Source organism: Pongo abelii, chromosome 6 (assembly GCF_028885655.2).
Source record: "Pongo abelii isolate AG06213 chromosome 6, NHGRI_mPonAbe1-v2.0_pri, whole genome shotgun sequence".
Taxonomy (NCBI): Eukaryota; Metazoa; Chordata; class Mammalia; order Primates; family Hominidae; genus Pongo; species Pongo abelii.
In genome coordinates this window covers 36,631,342-36,654,207 of record NC_071991.2, presented here as the reverse complement: position 1 = coordinate 36,654,207, position 22,866 = coordinate 36,631,342, and the positions used below count along the sequence as shown (strand labels likewise).

Sequence of the window (22,866 nt, the reverse complement as noted above, 5' to 3'; positions counted from 1 at the left end):
GAATACACAGGGTGTAAAATATGTCTACCTTTGAAAAATTGAAATGTAACCTAGGGCCCCATGGGGTCCGGCCCTGGTCCAAGCTGGGATCAAAGAAGAACCAGTTAGAAGAAAAAAAATCTTTTATCTAGTCCTTCTCCTTCGAGAGGAAAAAACAAAAGGTGGAATCAATAATTAAAGGATAGCAGAACATATTGGACATTTTGTTTGGACACATATTTTACTTCCAGTCCCTTTACATGGGTTGCAATAGAGCCCCAAACTCTCCTCCTGTCCTCTCTCTGTTCCATGAGCTCCTGCCCTCCAGCCCAGCCTGCAGATCAGCCTCATTGCTTTTCTCCTCTGTCCATTCTTCTTCTACCTTCCTGGATTTATGTTTTTGTGTTCTCCCTTTTCTTTGTGAAATCTACCTAATCTATCCTTAACTCATTTCTATATTTAATCATTTCTATCTATTTTTGTGGTCAGCATAACAAAAGGCTAGGGAGAGAGGTACATGAAAAGATGCTGTGAACACTTGTATTAATAATAATTTATGTCCATGTTATACAAATAGGGCTTGATTCACTAGGACCTCAAATCAGAGCAAAAAGTTTTACTTAAAACCTGTAGATTTCCTTCTGTAAGTGTAAAATATTGTTGAATTTGATGATACCTACATTTTACCTCCTTGGAAGACTTGGGCAATCACTTGATAATTAACTAGAGGAAACATTTTAAAATAATAGATTAGATTCTACTGATAGGTTGCTTTTCTGTTGAGATATTCAACTCTGAGTGTCAACTCAATGGTGCTATGTTGAACTTCTGATTTGTACCTCCCTCTCATACGAAGACAATGAAGAGCTCTAGAAAAATCCACTGTTGTCTAAATCCAATCTAAAATATGAGTTTCCTCACAGTAGTAGGTGATGCATAATTTAAAATTTAAAATGTGTTAAAGTTGTCAACTTTTAGAAGCTGATGGGTAGATATAGATATTTAGCTTCATTTTACAAGGCTTATATCTGGTGGCAGTTCAGTGTTGAATTCTCCTACTATTTCTAACACAAAATGGTCACTTTCCTCACCCATTCTTGTTAATGGTTTAGTACAGAACAAAGGTCGTAGCAAATCTTATATTTCTATCAAACTTAAAAAGCCAAGTGGGGAGATGGGTAAGGTTTATTTTTGTAATTAAAAAGAAAGTTATTAGATTGCAGCGATATAATAAATCATCTCGGTATTCAGGAAAATCTGGAAGGCTCATTATTAGCCAAAAGGTGGGATCTTCAGAGCCTGTCATGGCTGGTGACAGATTCCCTCTTAGAGGCCTGTAAAGATGAAAGTTGAGGCCATGGATCAGCAGTGCAGAGAGTGTGCATACCAGGGATCATGATAGAGGGGCAATATAGGACCAGTCTGCCCGAATCCAAATCTCAGCTCCACTCTTATTGACTGTGTAACCCACGCAACTTGCTGAACCTCTCTCTGCTTTTCTTCATTTGCATCAGTGTGCTCTCAGTTCTGTAGAAAGAATAGTCACCTCAACAGCAGGGTAGTTCTTGTGGAGAGCTTTTGTTCTCTTAAGGCAAGTTCCTGCCTCAGAAAGCAACTCTCAAGACAGTAGCTCCTTAGAGCTTCTGCCTCTGTCTTCGAGATTTAAAATGCACCTTAGCACTTTGGGGAGGCCGAGGTGGGCGGATCACGAGGTCAGGAGTTTGAGACCAGCCTGGCCAACATGATGAAACCCCGTCTCTACTAAAGATACAAAAAATTAGCTGGGTATGGTGGTGCACACCCATAATCCCAGCTACTTGGGAGGCTGAGGCAGGAGAATCACTTGAGCCCAGGAGGCGGAGGTTGTAGTGAGCCAAGATTGTGCCACTGCATTCCAGCCTGGGCAACAGGGCGAGACTCCATCTCAAAAAAAAAAAAAAAAAAAAATACACCTTAGGTGATTTAAACTCCAGGCAGCCCTGTAGTAGAGAGAGCTATTTCACCCAGTGTGTCCAAACCTGAAGGACCAAATGACCCTCCTCCAGCAGCCTCTCTGCAGCTGTGTCCTCTAGGCCACTTTAGGGAAATGCTTTGCTAAGTCAAAGTGTATTTTTAGATTCCTAAACTTTAAAAGAAAAATTATGTAGAAACTTCTGATTTCTCATAGATCATCCCCTCTGTCTCTCCCTTTTATGAACATTCACACAGCTTCTTAGTGAATCTGTTTGAACACAAACGTTGTTGGAGGCTGAGAAGTGCTCAAAAAACTACCTGTCATGGGTCATTATGTACCTCTCATGGACACATAGTTTTACTCTATAAAAGGGAGCTAGGAGAAGAATAAGGGAGGATTTGGAAGAGAAAAAGAGGACTGACCTTTTGAAGTCATATATTAAATTATAAACACTTGTTAACCATCATCTAAGGCATCTGAAGGAAGAAAGGCCTGCTGAGTTTCAGAAGTATAAATGGAATTTTTTTTTTAAAGTACATATCAGATACAGTACTCTGATTAAATACGTAACTCTCTTAGGTGTTATTTCCATGTAAACTCTTAAGTTTCAAACTGGAGTCCCTATAAGCTAGTCAGCCAAGAAAGTAGTGTGGAGAAATCTTTACATTATTTTTGTTGTTTCAAAGATTACATAGACATTGTACTTTGCTAACCTGGTTAATAGAAATGGCAAGTTTCTTTTCACCGGGCAGGGCTTTCTTCAATTGGTGTTATCATACTGGCTTTCTCATTGGAGCAGCACACATTTTGCATAGAGCTGGGATCTCGACAGCTGCTTCACCTCTCTGGACCCCACCTCTTCTTCTGAAAAGCAGGGCTAGTAAGGATGGTGGTAAAAATATCTAGCCGGTGCTCCAGTGCTTGTAATTCAGTAAATGCTAGTTTTCTTCCTCCTTTTCCAATTTTTGAGTAATTAAGAGTAATTATCATTACTAAAACAAATTTTGATTTCCAAATGCTAGAAAAAATATTTTAAAGTATGGGACTCATAAGGAAATAGAAATGATAGGGAAACTGTGGAATACAAATGTGTTTTTGAACCACTGCTACAAATGGTTTTCATAACTGTTTCTGTTGCACAATCTTTCTGCAACAGAAAGTTTAACCAGAAAGGTTTAAAGTGGAAATTTAAAAATTGTTTTTCCTTAAGTGATGATTAAATTACTGTGTCATGCCACAAAAAGGAATTAGCATCTTGCTGTTTATTAATTGCTTCTTGGTACCTGTTTATGAGACTGGAAGCCTCAGGTTCCACCAGGAGCCCCAGCCCCACCGTGAAAGTCCTAGGGAGCCCTGTGATACACTCAGTACAGTAAGAAAAGTGAGCCCCATGTAATATAATGGAAATGCTGGCGTTGTAATAAAACATTATCATCAGATTAACAGCTCAAGCTGTGAAAACAAATCTAAGAGCTCTGCCTTCTCGGCAGTAGGAGATGATTATCTTGTGAACTCTGTTCTAGTCTGATGAAACTCTCTTTTATGGAAATACAATAGCTTTGTAAATCTGAAAGATCATTCCAATTCTCTCCTTTTTTTTTAGGAAGAATTCTTCATGCTGGCGCACAGATCCCTTTTCTCACCCAGAATTCCAGGATTCATGTGGCTGCCTGGTAGGTTTCTGCAGCATTTTTGATCTTTTTAAGTCTAAAATTCAAGTGACAAAAATGAGTTTACCCTATCTATAAAATTTTCATATTTGTAACTGTGTCTCTATGACTTTTTGGTTTCCTGGATTGGCTGTTTCTGGGAAAAGTTTCATCACATACAATGAATATTTATAGAACACAGATGCTGTATAGATTGACAGTGCCCCTCTCCTTCATTGCCTACTGCCTTTGGTCTTTAACATTCCCCTGGCATTCATTAAGAAAATGAATATTCTTCAAGTAATGATAAAGAAGCTAGAATTGCCCTATGGAAGGAAATTTTTCTAAATTTCAAGGCAGCATGACCTCAAGGTTCTTGCCATATTTTTATTTGGGCTAGATATTAACAGCTAAGATGCCCCTTAGCTCTCTGACTATGGTTGATTCTTACAAAAACATGTGGAAGTAGGTGTGCCACTATTGAGGTGAGAGACATCACTGTCTAATCTGTGAAGGAGAATAAATTGAAATTTATTTAGAAAACTGATTGGAACTCATCTCAAAGAAAATCTCAGACTCTAATTAATAAAAGGCATAGACCTGCTAGCCACAATCAATAAGCAAGTATGATGACAGGTCTAATTTATCTGAAAAAGGGAAAAGAAAAAAAATATTGAAGTTAATTGAGCATCTGTAATGGAAATGGCCACTTGGAGAACATGTTTACAGGGCCTTCCTAGTTAGTGGCTCATGAGATGCAATTCTCCTTAATAGTTGTCAACCTAAGGGAAGAAACTGAGACAAATTAACATAGGTAGAGAGTTTATTTGAGCCAAAGTTGAGGACAGCTATGTGGGACACACTTCCAAGTTATCTCTGGAAGTACTCCAGAGAACAAAAAAGAAGCTCAAGTGAAATGGCCTTATTGTCTAGGGTGTCAAATGAAGTTATTTGTCTCATGGCCGAGGAAGTCAAGGATGTGGACACACCAAGAGTGAGCTTAGAGCAGAAATGTAATAAGTGAAAGAAAGAGAGAAAACTCCCTGCTGCAGAGAGGGATCTCAAAAAAGGGTTGTCATTTTACAGTGAAGAGCATTGGTTTTAATAAAAAAAAGCTAGCAGGGAAGAGTGCTCCATTTATATAGGGCTCAAAAAACTGGTTAGGACCAGGTGTGTCATTTCCATAAGGCACGAATCCCTGGCAGTCCCCACCCCATCTGTTTAGTGCACATGCAGGTCCTTAGCCTAAGTTACTCCATATTGCTTATCTCCTCCTACTGTGCATGCATTAGGGGTGGAACCCTTTTTATTAATCCATTTTCATGCTGCTGATAAAGGCATACCCAAGACTGGGCAATTAACAAAAGAAAGAGGTTTACTGGACTTCACAGCTCTACATGGCTGGGGAGGCCTCACAATCATGGTAGAAGGCGAAAGGCACTTCTTACATGGCAGCAGCAAGAGAGAGAATGAGAACCAAGGGAAATGGGTTTCCCCTTATCAAACCATCAGATCTCATGGGACTTATTCACTACCATGAGAACAATAAGGGGGAAACCACCCCCGTGTTCAGTTATCTCCCACTGGGGTCCCTCCCACAACATGTGGGAGTACAAATCAAGATGAGATTTGGGTGGAGACATAGAGCCAAACAATATTACCCTTCAAGGGGGATGTGCCTGGCCAAGGGTAGCTCTTCTTATCTACAGTGTTGCAGCCATGTTCCAAGCAAGCCCCCCGTGCAAGCTTCCTTATGTGAGTATGTCAAAAAAGGAAAGGAATGTGCTCACTGGGGCCCACTGTATGCCAGTGAAACTTGCTGACTACACAGGAGGCCCCTTTCTGTGTGGGAATTCATCTCCCTATCTATGTTTGCAGCCTGAACTTTCAGGCTGCTCTTTGTTAGAAAATAAATGCCGCTGAGGACCTTGCCCTAACTATCTGCCTAGCTAGTTTCTTCCTTCTTTCTCTCTCATAATTTATTAAAGAAAAAAGAATGAATCAGGAGAGTGGGTGATTACAAAAGTCGTTTGTCAGGGATTCTCACTGGCATTGTTAGGTTACTTTATAGCTCTGGTGGTGGCACTCAGCCTAGGGTCCATATAGCGAGCTGCTTAGAAATGATTGCTTAGCCCAAGGGGGATGGGGTGGAGTGTGACTGCTGTCTCACTTCAGTTGACTCTCTGGGCCTGATTATTTAAAGGGAGCTCACATTCCTCAGATAAAAAGTTTTTTTGTTTGTCTTTTTTCTAGAGATTTTAGAAGCCTTGCTTTTGGAGGAACTAGTCTGCTTTCTTCTCTTAGACGAAAGATACACATGTAAGCGGGAATAATGACACAGTACCCTTAGTGAACACTCAGAGTGTTGGTTGATATGGGAGAGGTTTTGGAACTCTCCATGTTTCCCTCTTGGCCCCAGCTGTCAATAAACTCAGCTACATTTGGTGATCCTTTGCAGTGATCAGTTATCTTTTTTTTTAAATACATAATTATTGTTTTTTTTTTCCCTGGTCTTGTTTTTCCATTTATTCACTTTAGGGGCAAAGGGCAAACTTCCCTTTTACCCTCTGAAGCTTCACTGAAAATCAATTGACAAAAGGCAGGTTAACTGGGGAAATACCATACAAATGTGTTAATGTGCATGGGAGGATCACCTCACAGAGTAATTACCCCAAACCCCCAAAGAGGTACAGAAATTTCTATACCCTTTTCATAGCAGGGAGAAGAGATGGGAAATGTGGATAATTCTTTTAGGGGCAGGAAATGATTGTTATAGAGAAAGAATGGGCCAGGCAGACAGAAATTAGCTTGTAGATGATTCTCCTGGAATTTGAGTGAGCCCAAAAGTCAGGCATTATCTTGTGAAAAAGTCCATCCAAGCATGGTTGCATTCTTCACTCTTCTTTTCTGAACTAGATAATGAGATTTCAGGGAGGGGATTGGGGACCTCTGTGTTTCCTTTGGTAAGGAGTTTTTTGTTCAGGTATGGAAATTCCAAAGAGAATTGGAATGGAGGAGGAACAAGACAAGGTTCCAGGGACCTTGATTCTGAGGCTTATTTCTGAGGCCTTTCAATTGATAAAAATGCCCAGCAGGCACAAGCACCATATTTTGGGGGATTGTTTTCTATGCTTCAACACTCATGAGATCTCTAATTTTTTACACCACGCTCTTATTCTCTAGCCTTGATTTGATCATTTTATTATACTAGTAGCTTTTAGTACCACCAGCTACCTAAGGCCTATTGGGATTAGACTGGGTAAATATCAGAATGATTGGTGTTTATGTTCCTAAATTCACTTCAACTCACATGAACTGTGAGATTTCAATAATATGTAAGAAAAAAGGTTTTACCTGAAAAAGTTCCATAGTCAAATAAGTTTTGCAAATGCTGGATAAAGCAGTATTAAGCAGGTATCTTTGCCACAGCTCTTCTAAGAAGCTATTTGGTGATAATGAAATTGTCATTGAATTGACAGTGGAGTAGATGCAGCATTTTCTGCAAATTTGACTGAAGAGTCCTTCCCTTTTGTGGCACCAGTGTTTTTCGGGATGCACTTTGAGAAATGCTGGACCACACATTAGAAATCAGAGAACCTCAGGAGAGAGAGAGTTGAGGTGGAATTAATGAAAGTCCTAAGCAATGGGTGTGGCTACTCTTCGGGGTTGTCTCAAAGGAGATGTACACAAAGCTGTGTGGAAGGAAGGCCTATATACCCAAGGCCAGTTCTCTGGTCTTTAGTGTTCATGTTGAGCCAAGTTGACTGTGTTTTGTCAGAAGGAAAAATATTTCTCTCCCCTTAAATACATGTGTGCTATCCAGAAGCCCTGGGTCTGCAAGGGCATGTCAATTTCCTCATTTTTTTTTTTTTTTTTGAGACAGAGTCACGCTCTGTCACCCAGGCTAGAGGGCAGTGGCATGATCTCGACTCACTGCCACCTCCGCCTCCTGGGTTCAAGCGATTCTTCTGCCTCAGCCTTCTGAGTAGCTGGGATTACAGGCATGCGCTACTGTGCCTGGCTAATTTTCGTATTTTTATTAGAGATGGGGTTTCACCATCTTGGCCAGGCTGGTCTCGAACTCCTGACCTCGTGATCCACCTGCCTTGGCCTCCTAAAGTGCTGGGATTGTAGGTGTGAGACACCATGCCCAACCGATTTCCTCGTGTTTTATCAAATACACTGTGGCTCTCTCCAAACCTACAAAAAAGTTCCATGGTTAGTTCTTCTGAGGATGAAAACATGATTTGGAAGAGACACCATTAGAAAAGGCTCAAAGGGGAGCATGAATTGAGCTAACTCTAAAGAACAAACAGGGATTTTTAAGGCCTGAGCTCCAGTGGATAACAACACTATGACCCAAAACATGTCATCGGGAGTGAGTGTGGCTTTATATAGAAGTCAGTGTCACTGGAGTGAAATTAAGGTGTCTGAAGACTCTTGAGGACAATCTGTCCTTTTCCTCCTCCAGCTTCTCTTGTTTCTGGCCTTCCTTGGCCTCTGGTGAGATTACACACATCTCTAGCTCCATTGTCACAGTGCCTCCTCCCCTTCTTTCTGTGTCTAGTCCTCCTCTGCCTCCCTCTCACAGTGGCACAGGTTGTAACCAGCAAAAGGGCCTGGCTGCTCGCTGCTTGTGGAAAGAGACCAAAATAATAATGTGCTGATTAAAAGTGAGCAAGACTTTATTATCTGTGCCAGCAAGGGGAAGAGCAGAAAGCAATTCCACTGTAATTTGTGGAGGGAACACGGGTTTTTTAAAGAAAGGGTTTGGAATGCAGAAGAGGCAGGGGTGGTAGGTTGGGGGTTGGGGAGAGGGGGAGCTAGGAGGTCCCAGGAGGGGTTACTTACTCCAGTGGCTCATCTTGAATTATTGTTTCATTTGGTGAAGAGGCTGACCCCATCGTGGATCCTGCCAGGTTATAAACTAATCACAGTCAATCTTGTAGTCAGTCTTCAGCCGGGAATGGGTTCCGGCCTTGAAGTAATCTTTTGCTGGGGACAGATTTTCAGAGGTGTCTAGCCCCTGAAGCTTCTAAGGAAATACGTGACCAGATAAGTGAGCTTGGCGTGTGCTTAACAAGCATGTAGGTAAATAAATGTGCATAAGGCATGGGGGCATGAAGTGGGAAAGGAAAGAGAAAGAAAACATTTCGAGGCTGTAAAGTTTATCTCAGAGCTACATCTTGAAACTGGGGAGAGGAAAGAGGAAAAGGGAAAGGATAAAACATTTTAAAATGTTGTTTGAGGCTAAACTGCTAAGCAGCTCAGTTACAAGGTGACTGCATGATGGTGCACTGTCACAATCCAGGATAATCTTCTGGACTCAAGATCTGTAACTTAATAACATCATCAAGATACAAAGTTACATTTAAAGAGTCCAGAGATGGGGGCCTGATATTTCAGTAGTGGGGGCCGTCAATATTCAGTTTAATACAGAGGGTGTATTTGGGGACACCTACACGGATAATGGTTAGAATGAGACCAAGGACATTTTCTAGTAGACCTGAATTCTTGATAAGAATTGGAATTTTTTTTTAGCAAGAAAATCATCTAACTAAAAACACCATTTTAGAAGGATGTATCTTGATAGGTATAGGGGGTGGTAAAGTGAGTTGGAGAGAGGAAAGCTGGAGGTAGGGAAACTTTAAAGGTTGTTATGTTCATCAAGGTTGGCTGATTTATTTATTTATTTTAATTGAGAAGCAGAAGTTATATATATTTGTGGTTATAGCATATCATATATCATGATATTATATATATAATATATAAAATGATATGACATTATATATATACATATATCATGATATTTTATATATATATATAAATATATATATATAAAATCACACACACCCATTATGGAATGGCTAAATCCAGCTTTTTATTATATGCATTACCTCATGTACTTATTGTAGGGGCACAGAAAAACTTGCCCTTCATCCTCTGTAGGTTTGCTAAAAAATCAGCTCATAAAAGCAGATTAATTGGAGAAAAGGCAGATGAATTCTTTTAACATGTACAGGGAGAGAATTACAGAGTGATTATCTATCCCCCAATGAAGTTCAGAAGTTTATATATCATCTCAAGTTTACAGAGAGAATAGGGCCTTGGATCCTGGCAAATCAGGTTATGGAGGGAGAAGACGAATTCTGTACTGGGACAATAAAAGATTACAATAGAGAATAAATGGATCTTGCAACAGACACCGTCTATTTAGGTGTGGTTACATTCTTGGTCTTACGGGGAGGAGAAGAAATAAAACATTCTCCTTAGTGAGTCTAGATCTTAGGTAGGTAAAGAATTTCAACTTCATCCTGTGCTTTGGGAGAGATGGTGGGTAGGAGGGAGGTCAGAGAGACCTTGAAGCTTCTTCAGCTCAGCATGTGAAAGCACCATATTTTGGGGTATTGTTTCCTGAGCCCCAACATTACTATTTGTGTGCATGTGTTTGTGTGTGTTGAGGATACTTAAAATCTACTCTTTTTTTTGAGATGGAATCTCGCTGTCGCCCAGGCTGGAGTGCAGTGGCACGATCTTGGCTCACTGCAAGCTCCGCCTCCTGGGTTCACGCCATTCTCCTGCCTCAGTCTCCCAAGTAGCTGGGACTACAGGTGCCCACCACCATACCCGGCTAATTTTTTTGTATTTTTAGTAGTGATGGGGTTTCACCATGTTAGCCAGGATGGTCTCGATCTCCTGACCTCGTGATCCACCCGTCTCAGCCTCCCAAAGTTAAAATCTATTCTTTTAGCAATTTTCTTTTTCCCTTTTTTTGAGACAGAGCCTCGCTCTGTGGCCCAGGCTGGAGTGCGGTGGTGCCATCTTGGCTTACTGCAACCTCCGCCTCCCAGGTTCAAGCAATTCTCCTGCCTCAGCCTCCTGAGTAGCTGGGACCACAGGATCGTGCTACCATGCCCTGCTAATTTTTGTATTTTTATTAGAGCTGGGGTTTCATTATGTTGCCTAGGCTGGTCTCAAACTCCTGACGTCAAGCGATCCACCCACCTCTTCCTCCCAATGTGCTGAGATTACAGGTGTGAGCCACTCGACTGGCTCACAATTTTCAAGGTACAATACATTGTTACTGATTGTAGTCATTATGTTGTACAATAGATCTCTTGTACTTTTGCCTGCTGTTTAGCGGAAATTTTGTATCCATTGACCAACATCCTCTCTGCCAATCACCATTTTACTCTCTGTTCCTATGAGTTTGACTTTTTTAGATTCCACAAATAAGTGAGAGTCTTGCTGAATTATTATGTACTACAATTATTATTCTTTTTAGTATCTTTCCTCAAGCCTTTCTTTCAAGACCCTGAAAGTAGTATCTTAAATGTATATCGCCCTTCTTACTTTGCTGTAGTTCTTTCATGTGTATCTGAACCTAACAGTAAATCCATGCATTTAGGTAAGCCTGTTTTCATTTGCATTTTGCAAATAAGCAGACAAGCTTCCAAAGCTGTAATGAATGTGAAACTGGCCCAAATGTCTCTTAGAAGTAATATTTATGGATTTTCGAATAAACATAGAAATGGACCCTCCCTGGTCTTAAAACTTGAAACTTAAGTTTGTCTCACCTGAGTTTCTTCCTCAAGAAACTGATCCTCAGGCAAGGGACTGAAATACATTAGATCTCTGAGTTCAGAAAATGAGACTCCAGACGCCTCATCCATCATGATTGCTTCCTTACCCCTCCTTCATTCCTGTTTTCCCGTTTTCCCCTCCATATAACTCCCACCAGTTTTAGATGGTTGAGGAGATGGATTCGAGACTTTCTCTTTCATTCTCCTCAGCTGCAGAACTCAGCTAAAATCTTCCTCCCTGGCAACACTCATTGTCTCAGTGATTGGCTTTCTGTGCAGCAAGACCAAACCCATGGCATTTTGATAACAAAAGACTCAGAGTCATTTCCTATTTTAATATATCATCTTTTCTGAAAGTGTTTGAGAAATGGAAACAAAGCACATTAACTCTAAAGCTGGTCTGTGGCAGGGCAGAGCACATCATTGTGCAGCCTCCAGTGGCCTGGGTTTTGTGTTGTGTTGATCACCACCTCCTACCTTGTTAGGTGATTATTCCATGATGCAGAGCTGGTGTTGGCATGCTGGTGAGTCGCTGGAGAAAAGCTGTTTGATTTCTACTTTAGACCCTTATGAAAGAGACACACGCCTTTGAATTATCCTGCTTATCTTCCTCCCACTAGTTGTCTCTGACTCTCTTTCAGGTTTGTCAAATGCAAGATCACCCCAGTGAAAACATTTTTTTTTCTTTTTAGCTTTTATAAATCTGCCCAAAGTTACATACAGAAAAGGATTTGAAGTTCTCAGATATAATTGACTGCAAAAGTCACAGTGGTATTCTGGCATAATTCTCAAATATAAGTGACTGAAAGAGATTTTAGAAATTAGAACATATAAAGGGCTGCGGATAATTTATTAAAAATGGAAAGCTAGAGAAAAATCACATGTAGTTTCAAGTAATGTCAGTGAACCAGTTTGTGAATTATAAAAAAGTTTTTGTTTTTATCTTTTTGAAAACAATTTCAGAAGTGTCCAAACAGAAGTGCTAGTGCTCCCTACCTGACCAACCACCTGGGCCACACACTGTTGAATCTCTCAGGCTTCAATATGGAGGAGTACTTGCTGGCACCATCTGAAAAACCAAGGTGTGTTTAATACTCTTGCTGGGTCTTTTCTTGTTTGGATTACTATGGAAAACTTATTGTTTTAAATGCTAATGTTCTTAAAAACTCAAAAATCTAAGACTGACCTTGGTGCTCATAAAAATTCCACAGTGTGTGATGTTCCCCTTCCTGTGTCCATGTTTTTACATTAAAAGTAGACAAATAGTTTTGTCATCTGTTTCTCATCCATTTCTAATATTTAAATATAATAAAGTCTAATTGAAAACAAAAACAAACACAAAAAATTCCACATAGATGCCATGGACCTTAATAAGATTCCTTACTGCTGACTTTCACTGTTTTAAGTGCTGGGGGAAATCCTATCAATTGAGATTTGTCAGTGGCAGAAGCACGAGAGCCAGAAGCTGTTTTACTGCTTTAGGAAATAAGAGCAGATAAGTTTACAGCATAATGAAAGAAAGGCCTTATTTTAGAGTAAGTTTACAGCATAATGAAAGAAAGGCCTTATTTTAGAGTCCTCTCTATTATGCAGCATTCAATATGGGAACCTGGGTACAACTAGCATCTTGAAATTCCTCTTGGACAATTTTTGGGAAACCTTTTGTGTTGTGTTGAATTTCCTTGAGACTAAGGGGGTGAATCCAGATGAGGAAGATCAGTAGTGAGTGTTTCTCATTGCTTTCAATCTTAATAACATCTGCCCACTGTAATTTTCCCATATCCCCCAAATGTATTATATTGCTTCATGTATGAAGGCATCCATAGGCTGTCTTGCCTGGGACTCCCTACTGCCCTCTACCTGCCCCACTGGGGTTTGCCTGCCTCTCTTCTGCTGCCCCATCTCTTAATGTTTTTCAACATATACTAGAATCTCTGGTTTTCTGTTCTAACTCTGATGGTTAGCTTTTTTTTTTTTTAATGGAGTCTCGCTCTGTCACCCAGGCTGGAGTGCAGTGGCACGATCTCAGCTCACTGCAAGCTCCACCTCCCAGGTTCAAGAGATTCTCGTGCCTCAGCCTCCCGAGTAGCTGGGTCTACAGGCACTTGCCACCACACCCGGCTAATTTTTTTGTATTTTTAGTAGAGATGGGGTTTCACCATATTGGCCAGGCTGGTCTTGAACTCCTGACCTCAGGTGATCCTCCCGCCTCAGGCTCCCAAAGTGCTGGGATTACAGGTGTGAGCCGATAGCTTTTTGAAGGTGGGAACTTGTGTGCCCAGAACTTAGAATATTATCTGGCACATCAAAGATGTTCAACCATTATCTATTGAATGAATGAGTGTATTCAATTGAGCCAGTTAGGAATGTGTACTTATTCCTTTGCCTGAATTTTTGCTGAGAGTAGAACACTGTGATAGAAGAGAAGACTATTCTTCAGTCTCCTTTTATCTAGTGAGTGGAAGACAAAATTTATTTAGATAATAGTTAACATTATATTTTTTTAAATGTTAACCGTTTTTTTGAAGTTTAATAGATACAAGATACTGTGCAACTCATGGAGATATTAAAAAAAAGATATAATTCCCACCCAGGAAAAATTCACAGAGCTGCATAAAGATAAACCAGCAAATAGACAATAAAACCCAGTGTGGTAATTGATAACAATGGATGGAAATACAGGATATTGTGGGAACTCAAAAGACAAGGAACATCTAACCCACCTGAAATTGTCTGGAATGCTTTCCTAAACCCGGCAAGATTTGAGTGAAAGATTAAAGAAATAGAGTAGGGAAGACAAACCAGAGTGGCTCAAAAGATTATGACCACTATTAAGAAATTCTTTTTTTTTTTTTGAAATGGAATCTTGCTCTGTCACCTAGGCTGGAGTGCAGTGGCACGATGTCCACTGTAACCTCCGCCTCCCGGGTTCAAGCGATTCTCTTGCCTTAGCCTCCTGAGTAGCTGGGATTACAGGTGCCTGCCACCATGCCCAGCTAATTTTTTTTTGTATTTTTACAAAATACAGAAAAAGACAGGGTTTCACCATGTTGGCCAGGCTGGTCTCAAACTCCTGACCTCAGGTGGTCCACCTGCCTTGGCCTCCCAACGTGCTGGGATTACAGGTGTGAGCCACCACACCTAGCCCAGGAAATTCTGAATAATGGATTTGTAGAGGGAATGACCATTAATTAAAATAATAACAGTGCTGATGATCAAGCCCTACCTGTTACATGGCATGTATTTCCTAACAAGACAGTAAGGCGTGACAAGTACACTTTCTAATGTGGCCAGCCTTATCCAGACCTTCTCAATTATCAGTGCCTTCCATTTTGCCTGGCTTGGGAGCCAGGCAACTTCCATCAGCACAGCATCTCTGCCTGTGTGTTCATGTCACAGACCACAGATGCTCAGTTGGCTACTGTCCTAAGACTGCTGTACCTGGTGGGGTTAGTAATGAATACCCTCTGATTAGAAGTCCTGGTGCTCTGTGGTTGAAGCACTAACACAATGTTCATTGTTAACAGGCTTGGAGGTTGGTCTTTTGGAGTAAAAATCCCCCGTGAAGCTGGAGGTGCAAATGCAAACATATCAAAACCCCCAACTCTGGCAAAGGTAATCATATTCTTTTTATTTTTTTCCTTTTTTAGAAAGTATTTAGGAAAACTCAACATTCAAATATAATTTTGAGCACAGGGTTGGGAAGGACCAGATTAAATCCAAGCATTTGTTACTAAGCATCAAGGACAATTATATGTACACATTGTCTTAAAAAAAAATGGCTTGTTTTTCTTTAGAAATAGAGGAAATAGGTTTTTGCTTTTTGTTAAGACAGGACTTCACCTAGTAAATATAAAGTGGAGGAAAAATCTATTTTTAAAGATATCCATAGTTGTGATAATTGGAAATATCACTAGTTTCTTTGCTGGCCAAGAAGTACTTCCATTCATGAATGTAAATGCCTTATCTTTCAGAAGGCTGGATAGATAGGCCTGGAGATGACACAAAGAAAGCAGCAGTTACACAGAGCTACTCTTAGGAGTCCTGGATTTTCAAGCCCTGCCAGGACTATACCTGTGAATTAGGAATGGTCCCCTTAGAATTAAAGAGACTAGGTAGGGGATTCTTCAGATTTGAGAGAATGAGGACTGGGATAGAGGAAAGATGCCTTGATCCATCAGTAGGAATAGAGAAGTGGTGAACCCAACAATGAGTTGTTGTTATTTAAGGAAAAATGTCAACACTACCTTAAAATGGGGAAAGCAGAAAGATTCAAAGCATTCAGTCTCCATGACTGGAGAAATAGTATTGTGTTTGATTGAGAGAGAAATCAGAAAAGGGTAGATTGTGGGAGGAAGTTAAGTCCACTGCAGGTGAGTGAGTGTGAGTTCTTATTAGGATATCAGTATAGACATTTCATTCTGTAGTGTGTGGATGTTGTGTCTACTCATGAGCCAATTGTGGAACTATGAGAACAAGAACAATCTCCATGAGCCCAGGAAGGCACTCTCTCTCTTCTGTAGTGGGGACTTGCATGGTTCATGTGAACCTGAAGGAGCTTATTGGGATAAAGACCTGCACATGTTGGAGGTTTATTCAGTGAAATAAAAGTTCTTACAGGTGCTTCACAATGTCATCCCTGACGAGACAGTCATACTTCAGAATGTAATCCCTAAACAAAATTTTAACAGTCGTGTATTATGATGTAATCTGGGAAAAATTTCCAGTCATAGTGTGGACGATTCAGGAATCTCTCCAACAGCTGAGGTTTGTTCAAATCTCTTTTCCTTCTAAAGGCAACACATATGCATGAAGATTTAAAGCTTGATATGAAAATATCATTATTAATAACTTGATAGAAAAATAAAATGTATTTGCTGACATATATTGGAACACATTATGTGGCCAGCATGAAAATATACCTAATTAGTAGAAGGAGTCTGTTCATTTCCTCTACAAATATTCCGACTTTTTAGTCTATCCCAATCTAAACCCTTCTTACGTATTCATAGGAGATGGTTGTATCTTTGCTTTGAAGTGTCTGAGGCACGGACCTCTTGTTCAGTGATGAGTGGCTGGGGATTTGTGTGTTCTCACATCTCTAACTGTTTGTCTTTGTTTAGATGAGTCTTCTGTACTGACATGTTTGAGTGGTGATTGCTGAAGTTTTTAATGTTGTTTACGTGTCCTTCGACAGGCACAAGCATGCAGGTGAATTATACTTGACCCTTTGGGGACTGAGCTCCTCTCCAGCAAGCCAAGGAACTCAACATTGTTGTGGGGTGTAAAGGGCAATCTATTATTTGAAATACTCACCAGAACTGCTGGCAGCTGATACTGCTTCAAATGATTGCATTTATCTTTCTGTAATGACCAGCTTTTTCTTTCAGCCTTTAGGCTACATTTGTCGACATAGATGATATGATTTTCATAGTCCTTCTGAAGGAAAACATGAAAAATTTGCATATGAATAGGGTTAATGTATGGTTCATTATCTTGTAGAATGTCTCTTGTGTGACCTTTATGAGTTCTATCATTCACATCTTGAGTGTTTAGCTTGTTTAATCAAAACACTCTTTAGAACTTACACACTTCAGTTAAAGAAGCCAAACACATTTTCCCTTTTGTTTTTTTGCATAATTCTGTTCTCCCACGGAATTTTATATATTTGAAGGGCTGTTATTCCTGAGATGAAAGGTCTGTTTTGAGGTGTCACAGTATGTTCCTAAAAGAAGATTAATTTCCTATTTCATTTATTGGGCTTTATCACTTCGTGACTTACGGACGGTAGGGAAGGAAATCCCACAGCTTATTTCCAGAACACAGCCTAGTTTTAGAAAACCATTCTTGGGAGAAAAAGAAAAAGAAAAAGAAAGAAATAAAAGCTTTTTCTTTGAACTCTGTTAAGTCCTGAATGCTAACTTTAAGATCGTCACAAAGTATGCATTTATTACTTAAAGAATTTATAAAACCTTTCTCAAGTAAAGGCCAGTTTATAAAGGAACCAATCAGGAGTTCCAGAACATTTTAAAATCTGTTCCTTGGAACTCTGCAAATCAATCATTTATTGCCAAAATGATGCTATATAGCAAACAACTGCAAACCGTTAGTAGCATCAAGAGTAAACATGCATTTCGCTCATGAGTCTGTGGGATTGTGCTGCTGTGGGCTGTGCATAACAGAGGGTGCCAGGCCCCACTATCTGTGGGGAATTTGGGATGCTCCTTAGCCAGGCCCTGGTTCTGCATCCTGGGAATGTTCCCCAACTCATCATCTGCAATGACCCTTAACTCTACTCTGCCAGGTGCTTCCCCTTCTGTTGCCCTCCATAGCTATGTGTGAAGATAGTTTAAAATATGCCTTTTGAGTAGCTCTCAGCCTGCTCCCTGCCTATGGACAGCTGGGTTCTTAGAGCTATTTACATTTTACATGTATTCCAGCCTGGGGTACCTTCTTGATATAGCTTCCTGTAAAGCACTCTAGGCTTTCTAGTTTTCTAACTGAGATCCACAAGCTACTCTCACGATCTTGTTGAGATATGCTTCTCTCTCTAAAATTAATTAGTGGCATTTGGGGAATGCCAGAATACTAGAGGACAACACCCTTTAGGTTCCTAAAAGCCCTGTGTTCCCCTGAGAGAGTCTCTTAGCAGCATCATTCTTTGAAGATCTCAACAAAGTTCTTACAGCTGCACCCTTGACTTGATCTTTCTTCTGAGGCCATGTCTTTCAACATTCTCTCTAGAGAGCTCCATACCCAGGTCAGGATGTTTATTGGGCACCATTTCCATCTTTGAAGTTAATACAGGTGACATTAACCAATGTTTTCACACTGTAATATGCGTCACCCTTTTTTCAATTATTTATAGCAGTTTGTTTTTTATTATTTTTCCCCAGTATTCCTAAATATTTTATCATATATTTCCAGGCTTCTCTAATTGTCTGTTTGTCCCCCAACTTGCTGGTCTCAAAAGCAACGCCAACTATTTTCAGTTTTTGGTACAGTAACACCCCATTCCAGTGTAAATCACTATATTGGGATTCTATTGCCACAATAATGCTCTATAACAACAATTTCAAAGCTCAGTGGCCTCCACAATGTATGTTCATTTAGCTCACGGGTCTGTGAGGTTTTGCTAATACAGACTGGGCTGGGCTGATCTTGGCCAGGAATGAACATGTGTGTGGTATTGGCTCCAGCTGGGATGACAGTGGAGGTCTCAGCTCCACTGTTGCACCTGACGATAGCAGAGGCATAAGGGAGACTTCAGGAACATACATGTGCCTCTCAATTGTGCCACATTCTATTGGCCATAGCAAGTCACATGGCTAAGCACAGCATCAGAATGGGAGGGCATGAAAGTCATATAGCAAAGCATGTGGATACAGGGATGGTGAAGAACTAGGGCCCTTAATACAATCACGAACAGAAGTTTCGGCCCGGTGCAGCGGCTCATGCCTGTAATCCCAGCACTTTGGGAGTCCAGGGTGGGCAGATCACCTGAGGTCAGGAGTTCGAGACCAGCCTGACAAACATGGAGAAACCCCGTCTCTACTAAAAATACAAGATTAGCCGGGCGTGGTGGCATATGCCTGTAATGCCAGCTACTCAGGAGGCTAAGGCAAGAGAATTGCTTGAACTCAGGAGGCAGAGGTTGCGGTGAGCTGAGATCATGCCCTTGCACTCCAGCCTGGGCAACAAGAGCAAAACTCTGTCTCAAAAAAACAAAACAAAACAAAAAAACAAACACAAATAGAAGTCTCAGAATCTACAAAGGGTGAAACTAGGGAGGCTGAGCAGGCAGCCTCTTGTCTTTCCAGCTCCATTCTGCCAAAGAAGCTCTGTTTTTGTTTCTGTACTGTAGTGTGGTGTCATTTTTAAGTTTTTTTTTTAAATCTCTCTACTTTTAAAACAAAAATTAAAATAATAAAACAAATCAAAACAAAATTTAAAAAACCTTAATTCAGGGCAGGGACTATCATTGTGTCTTCTATTTTTTCCCTTCATTTGAACAGTTAAGGGAATCAAGACTTGGGGGAGAAGGAGGTCACAGACCAGGCTAGTGGGAGGTTCTACTTTCCACAGGCAGTGGGCTTTTCTACCAGATTAGCCTGTCCCTTAACTTCAACAGAATCCTGAGTTTCTATCATTTCCAGAAATCTGGCTAGTGCCTGTGTAGGTGTGTGTGTGTGAGGGGGCAGGGTGGCATGGGGGAGACCCCAGAGGGTGACAGTACAGAGTTGTGTGGGTGGATGACATGGACACACCTCTGATATATGACATAAACTCCTTCAGTTCACTTTTGACTTTTCCATCAAAGGAACTTGGAATTTACCCTACTTTGGAGAATTGTGTCTACGTCGCTTTAGATTTTTTTTTTCTTTTTCTTTTGGTCACAAAATCCCACTCTGTTTAGGCATAACCTTGAACACTCACAGTTCTGTAGTTAGTGGGTCTCAAGCTGCACTTCTTCCCCTTGGGTTTTAAAAAAATGATTGGCAAGGATTTCTCTGTGAACTTTAGAAAATATTTAAAAACGAGTGATGTGAAAGATGAGGTCTGCTTTCTGAATTGCCTGAAGAGGTAGGCTATTTGAGAAAGAATTGGGGAACATTGTCTTGTGTAGTAGGGTTTTGTTTTTGTTTTTTCTGTTTTTGGTTTTTTAACTATATGATAAATATTTTATTACTTAGCTGTTTCCACGAACACAATAGCTGCCACACAAGACTCTGGTTAAAAAATAATAGGTTATAGCATGAAGGGGTGGAAAGAAAATAGACTGGAAGCTGTCAAGTTGGAAGGGATTTGAGATCTGGTCCAAAGTTTGCATATACTACGAGAACTTGAATAGGTTCCTCCAAGTCTTAACTTGCTGTGAGGCAGCTCTAATTCTACCAAGTGGATTATCTGTCACAAAAGGCAGCCTCTTCTAGAGAAATGAGCTGTTCAGTCAATTGAATTAAGACCAAAATGCATCAGTTGGAGTCATCATACTTCTTGAAGACACTCACTTGCTTTTCAAATTAATAATATATTTTCATTTTTATTAAAATATTGATACTTTGAAATATAGATACTGATGGTTTGATTAGTGTTTTTTTATGATGCTTCTTATTCCAGCTTTAATAACATTGTCTTTCTCTTATTTTCACCTTTCTCTTGACAGGCATGCTACTTTATTCTCCAGGCTCAGCAAATGTTCAGTTCAGTTTATTTTGAGAAATAATGTTCCATGTTCAGTTATTAATTTGAAAGTAATCTTTTTTTTTCTGATCATCTTCCACACTTTTAATTTACAGGTCAAATTTCATTAGCTTACTGAGAAAGAAAAAAAATGATAGGCTTTGGTTCCTTTATTCTTGTAAGAAAAGAATTATAGAGCAACATTCACATTTGTTCTGGGGGAAATTAATCTATTTTTAGCTGTAAATTATATGCTGGAGATAAATATAAAATTAGCAGACTGGAATTGACTGCTCACTGTCAGCCATGCAGGAACATTACTTTGAATCCTGCACTCAGGTGCCTTGGAAGTTAATTGACACATACGTTCCTTATATCCCAGAATAGTTGACAAACAGACTTAAGAACTAATTTCATGAGAGCCATTAAATTATCTTTCTTTTTTTAGGTGTGGTATAATCAGAAGGGTTTTCATTCCCTACCTTCCTATTTAAATCATCTAAACAACCTTATTTTGTGGCAGCACCTATCCCCTACTGTGGACTGGAGACAATACGGTAATGTTATTTTTCATGCATTATAATTCACTACTTTCAAAAGACAATGTTTTTAAAAGTGAAAGAAACAGAAAAGTTTCTGAATAGAAATGTGAAGGGCAATGAGAAGGTTTCTACTTGGCAAACAATCCATGTCTAAACACAATACAAAGTTGTAGGCTCTCTTTCCCTTTGTGTGTCATTAAATGTCTTTACTTTCTTGAACCTGTAACCTCATCTGTAGGATGAGGGGAATAAAATGTGACTGGAGAGTTCTCTCCTAAAATTATTTTATTCTGTGAGTTAATATCTTACAGAAGCAAGAAAAATTTTACCTTTTAAAGACAATATTATATGGAATACTGTGATAGAGAATACAGACTGTCCCTCCTCCTTATCACTGGGAAGATGAACATCACATTTTGATTTACGCTGAGCCCTCAATTCATCAATTATTTATGTTGATCATTGATTCATTATCTATGCTTTCTTATTTTGGTAAATGGCACAGGTCCATTTCTGGTATCCAGAGTTAACTTATTGGTTTAAGTGAATATTTATTTATTTCACTTGGGTGGGATAAATTATAATTTGTTAATTTAATTTAGTTTCTTTTTTAAAGAAAAGAAAGAAACAAGAAGTATAAGCAACAGGCCATGTCCACCACAATTTATTCACAAAATGTATTTGTTGAAACATTAATTCACATAGACATCAACACTAAACAATTTTTCTAATATGCTCTCACTTTATTTCAATCATACTTTATTTTTCCATATTTATTTTTCCTTCTACACCAGTTTTTTAACAAAGTAAATTTAATTATTTTGTGGCATTGTAATTATTTTGGAATGATAATAGGTAATGTAAAAGTTAAAAATGTACATGACTAAGAGAAGTACAAAAATAGTACAATAGTCATACAGAGTAGGGACAGCAGAATAACATTTCTAAAATATTTGAAATGCATCAAGAACTTCATTAGATATTTAACATCCATGGTCTTATCTAATTTTTATGTCAATTTTGTAAGATAGACAATATTTGCCTACTTTACTGATTAGAAAACTGATTTTCAGAAAACATCACCTGTCAGCTGTGGCTCTGAGCAAGGTAATAATGGGGCCATGATTGGATTCTAGGTCTAGCTGATAACAAACTCTTGCTTTTCTACTACATCAAACTGAGATGTCATTCTGGTGGGCATGAATACTGCATGGTTCACAGAGGGGGAAGTCCTTAACACTGGATATTGAACAATGAGCAGAAGTTTGACTGAGGTCAGAAAGCCATTCTAGGTCTTAGCAATGCAATAACAATTATAGTGTATGTTCAGCTTATATGGAAGAGTCCAGTTTCACCTCATCATAAAGCTGAATGTAGAGGGATAATTGTTGATCTCTTTGGAAAGATTGTTTAAGATCAAATGCTGCTTGGCTTTGACTGACATGATGAAGAGTATGGACTTTAGTAAGCAATAGTCAGGCTTTAACAATATGTGAGAATAAGAATGACATAATCTATGTAATATGTTAGGAAGAATGATCTGGAAGCCACTGATTAAAGGAAGAAGACTGGTTGTAATTTAATGACCTATTGGAAGGATACTGCTCACAATTTTGAGGTTAAGGCCAGGATGAATCCAGAGGAAAAAAATGATAAATTTCAGACAGATGAGAGAAAAGATTGAGGCACTAGGGATGGGAATAAAAAAGATTTTAAGAAACTAAAATATAAACCTGAGCATTTTAGAGTTCAGTACTGATGACGTTATAAGAAATGTCAGGGAGAAGAGATGTTTTCAGGGAAGGGGCAAGGTGATTTGTGCAGGATCAGAGATGCTAGTGTGGTTCACATACATAGACGAAAATGTGCAGTAGGATTCAGAAAACTGGAGAGAAAAGTTCAGTAGAGCAGTCATAGGTAACCTAAGCTCTAACATTAATAACAAATGATAGATAAAGTTGTTGGTAAAGTGAGAT

At 39.5% G+C, this 22,866-nt stretch overlaps 1 protein-coding gene across 3 annotated transcripts in view; it reads left to right on the top strand.

The window, feature by feature from the left end:
• Positions 1-22,866, top strand: part of ABCA13 (ATP binding cassette subfamily A member 13) — a 486,937-nt gene that overhangs the window by 295,439 nt on the left and 168,632 nt on the right. For all 3 annotated transcript variants that reach the window (XM_054559199.1, XM_024249790.2, XM_054559198.1), the window contains 4 exons: positions 3,537-3,606; positions 12,129-12,247; positions 14,693-14,780; positions 20,797-20,905. In XM_054559199.1, coding sequence (XP_054415174.1) covers positions 3,537-3,606; positions 12,129-12,247; positions 14,693-14,780; positions 20,797-20,905 — 386 coding nt within the window. The remainder of the gene's footprint in view (positions 1-3,536; positions 3,607-12,128; positions 12,248-14,692; positions 14,781-20,796; positions 20,906-22,866) is intronic.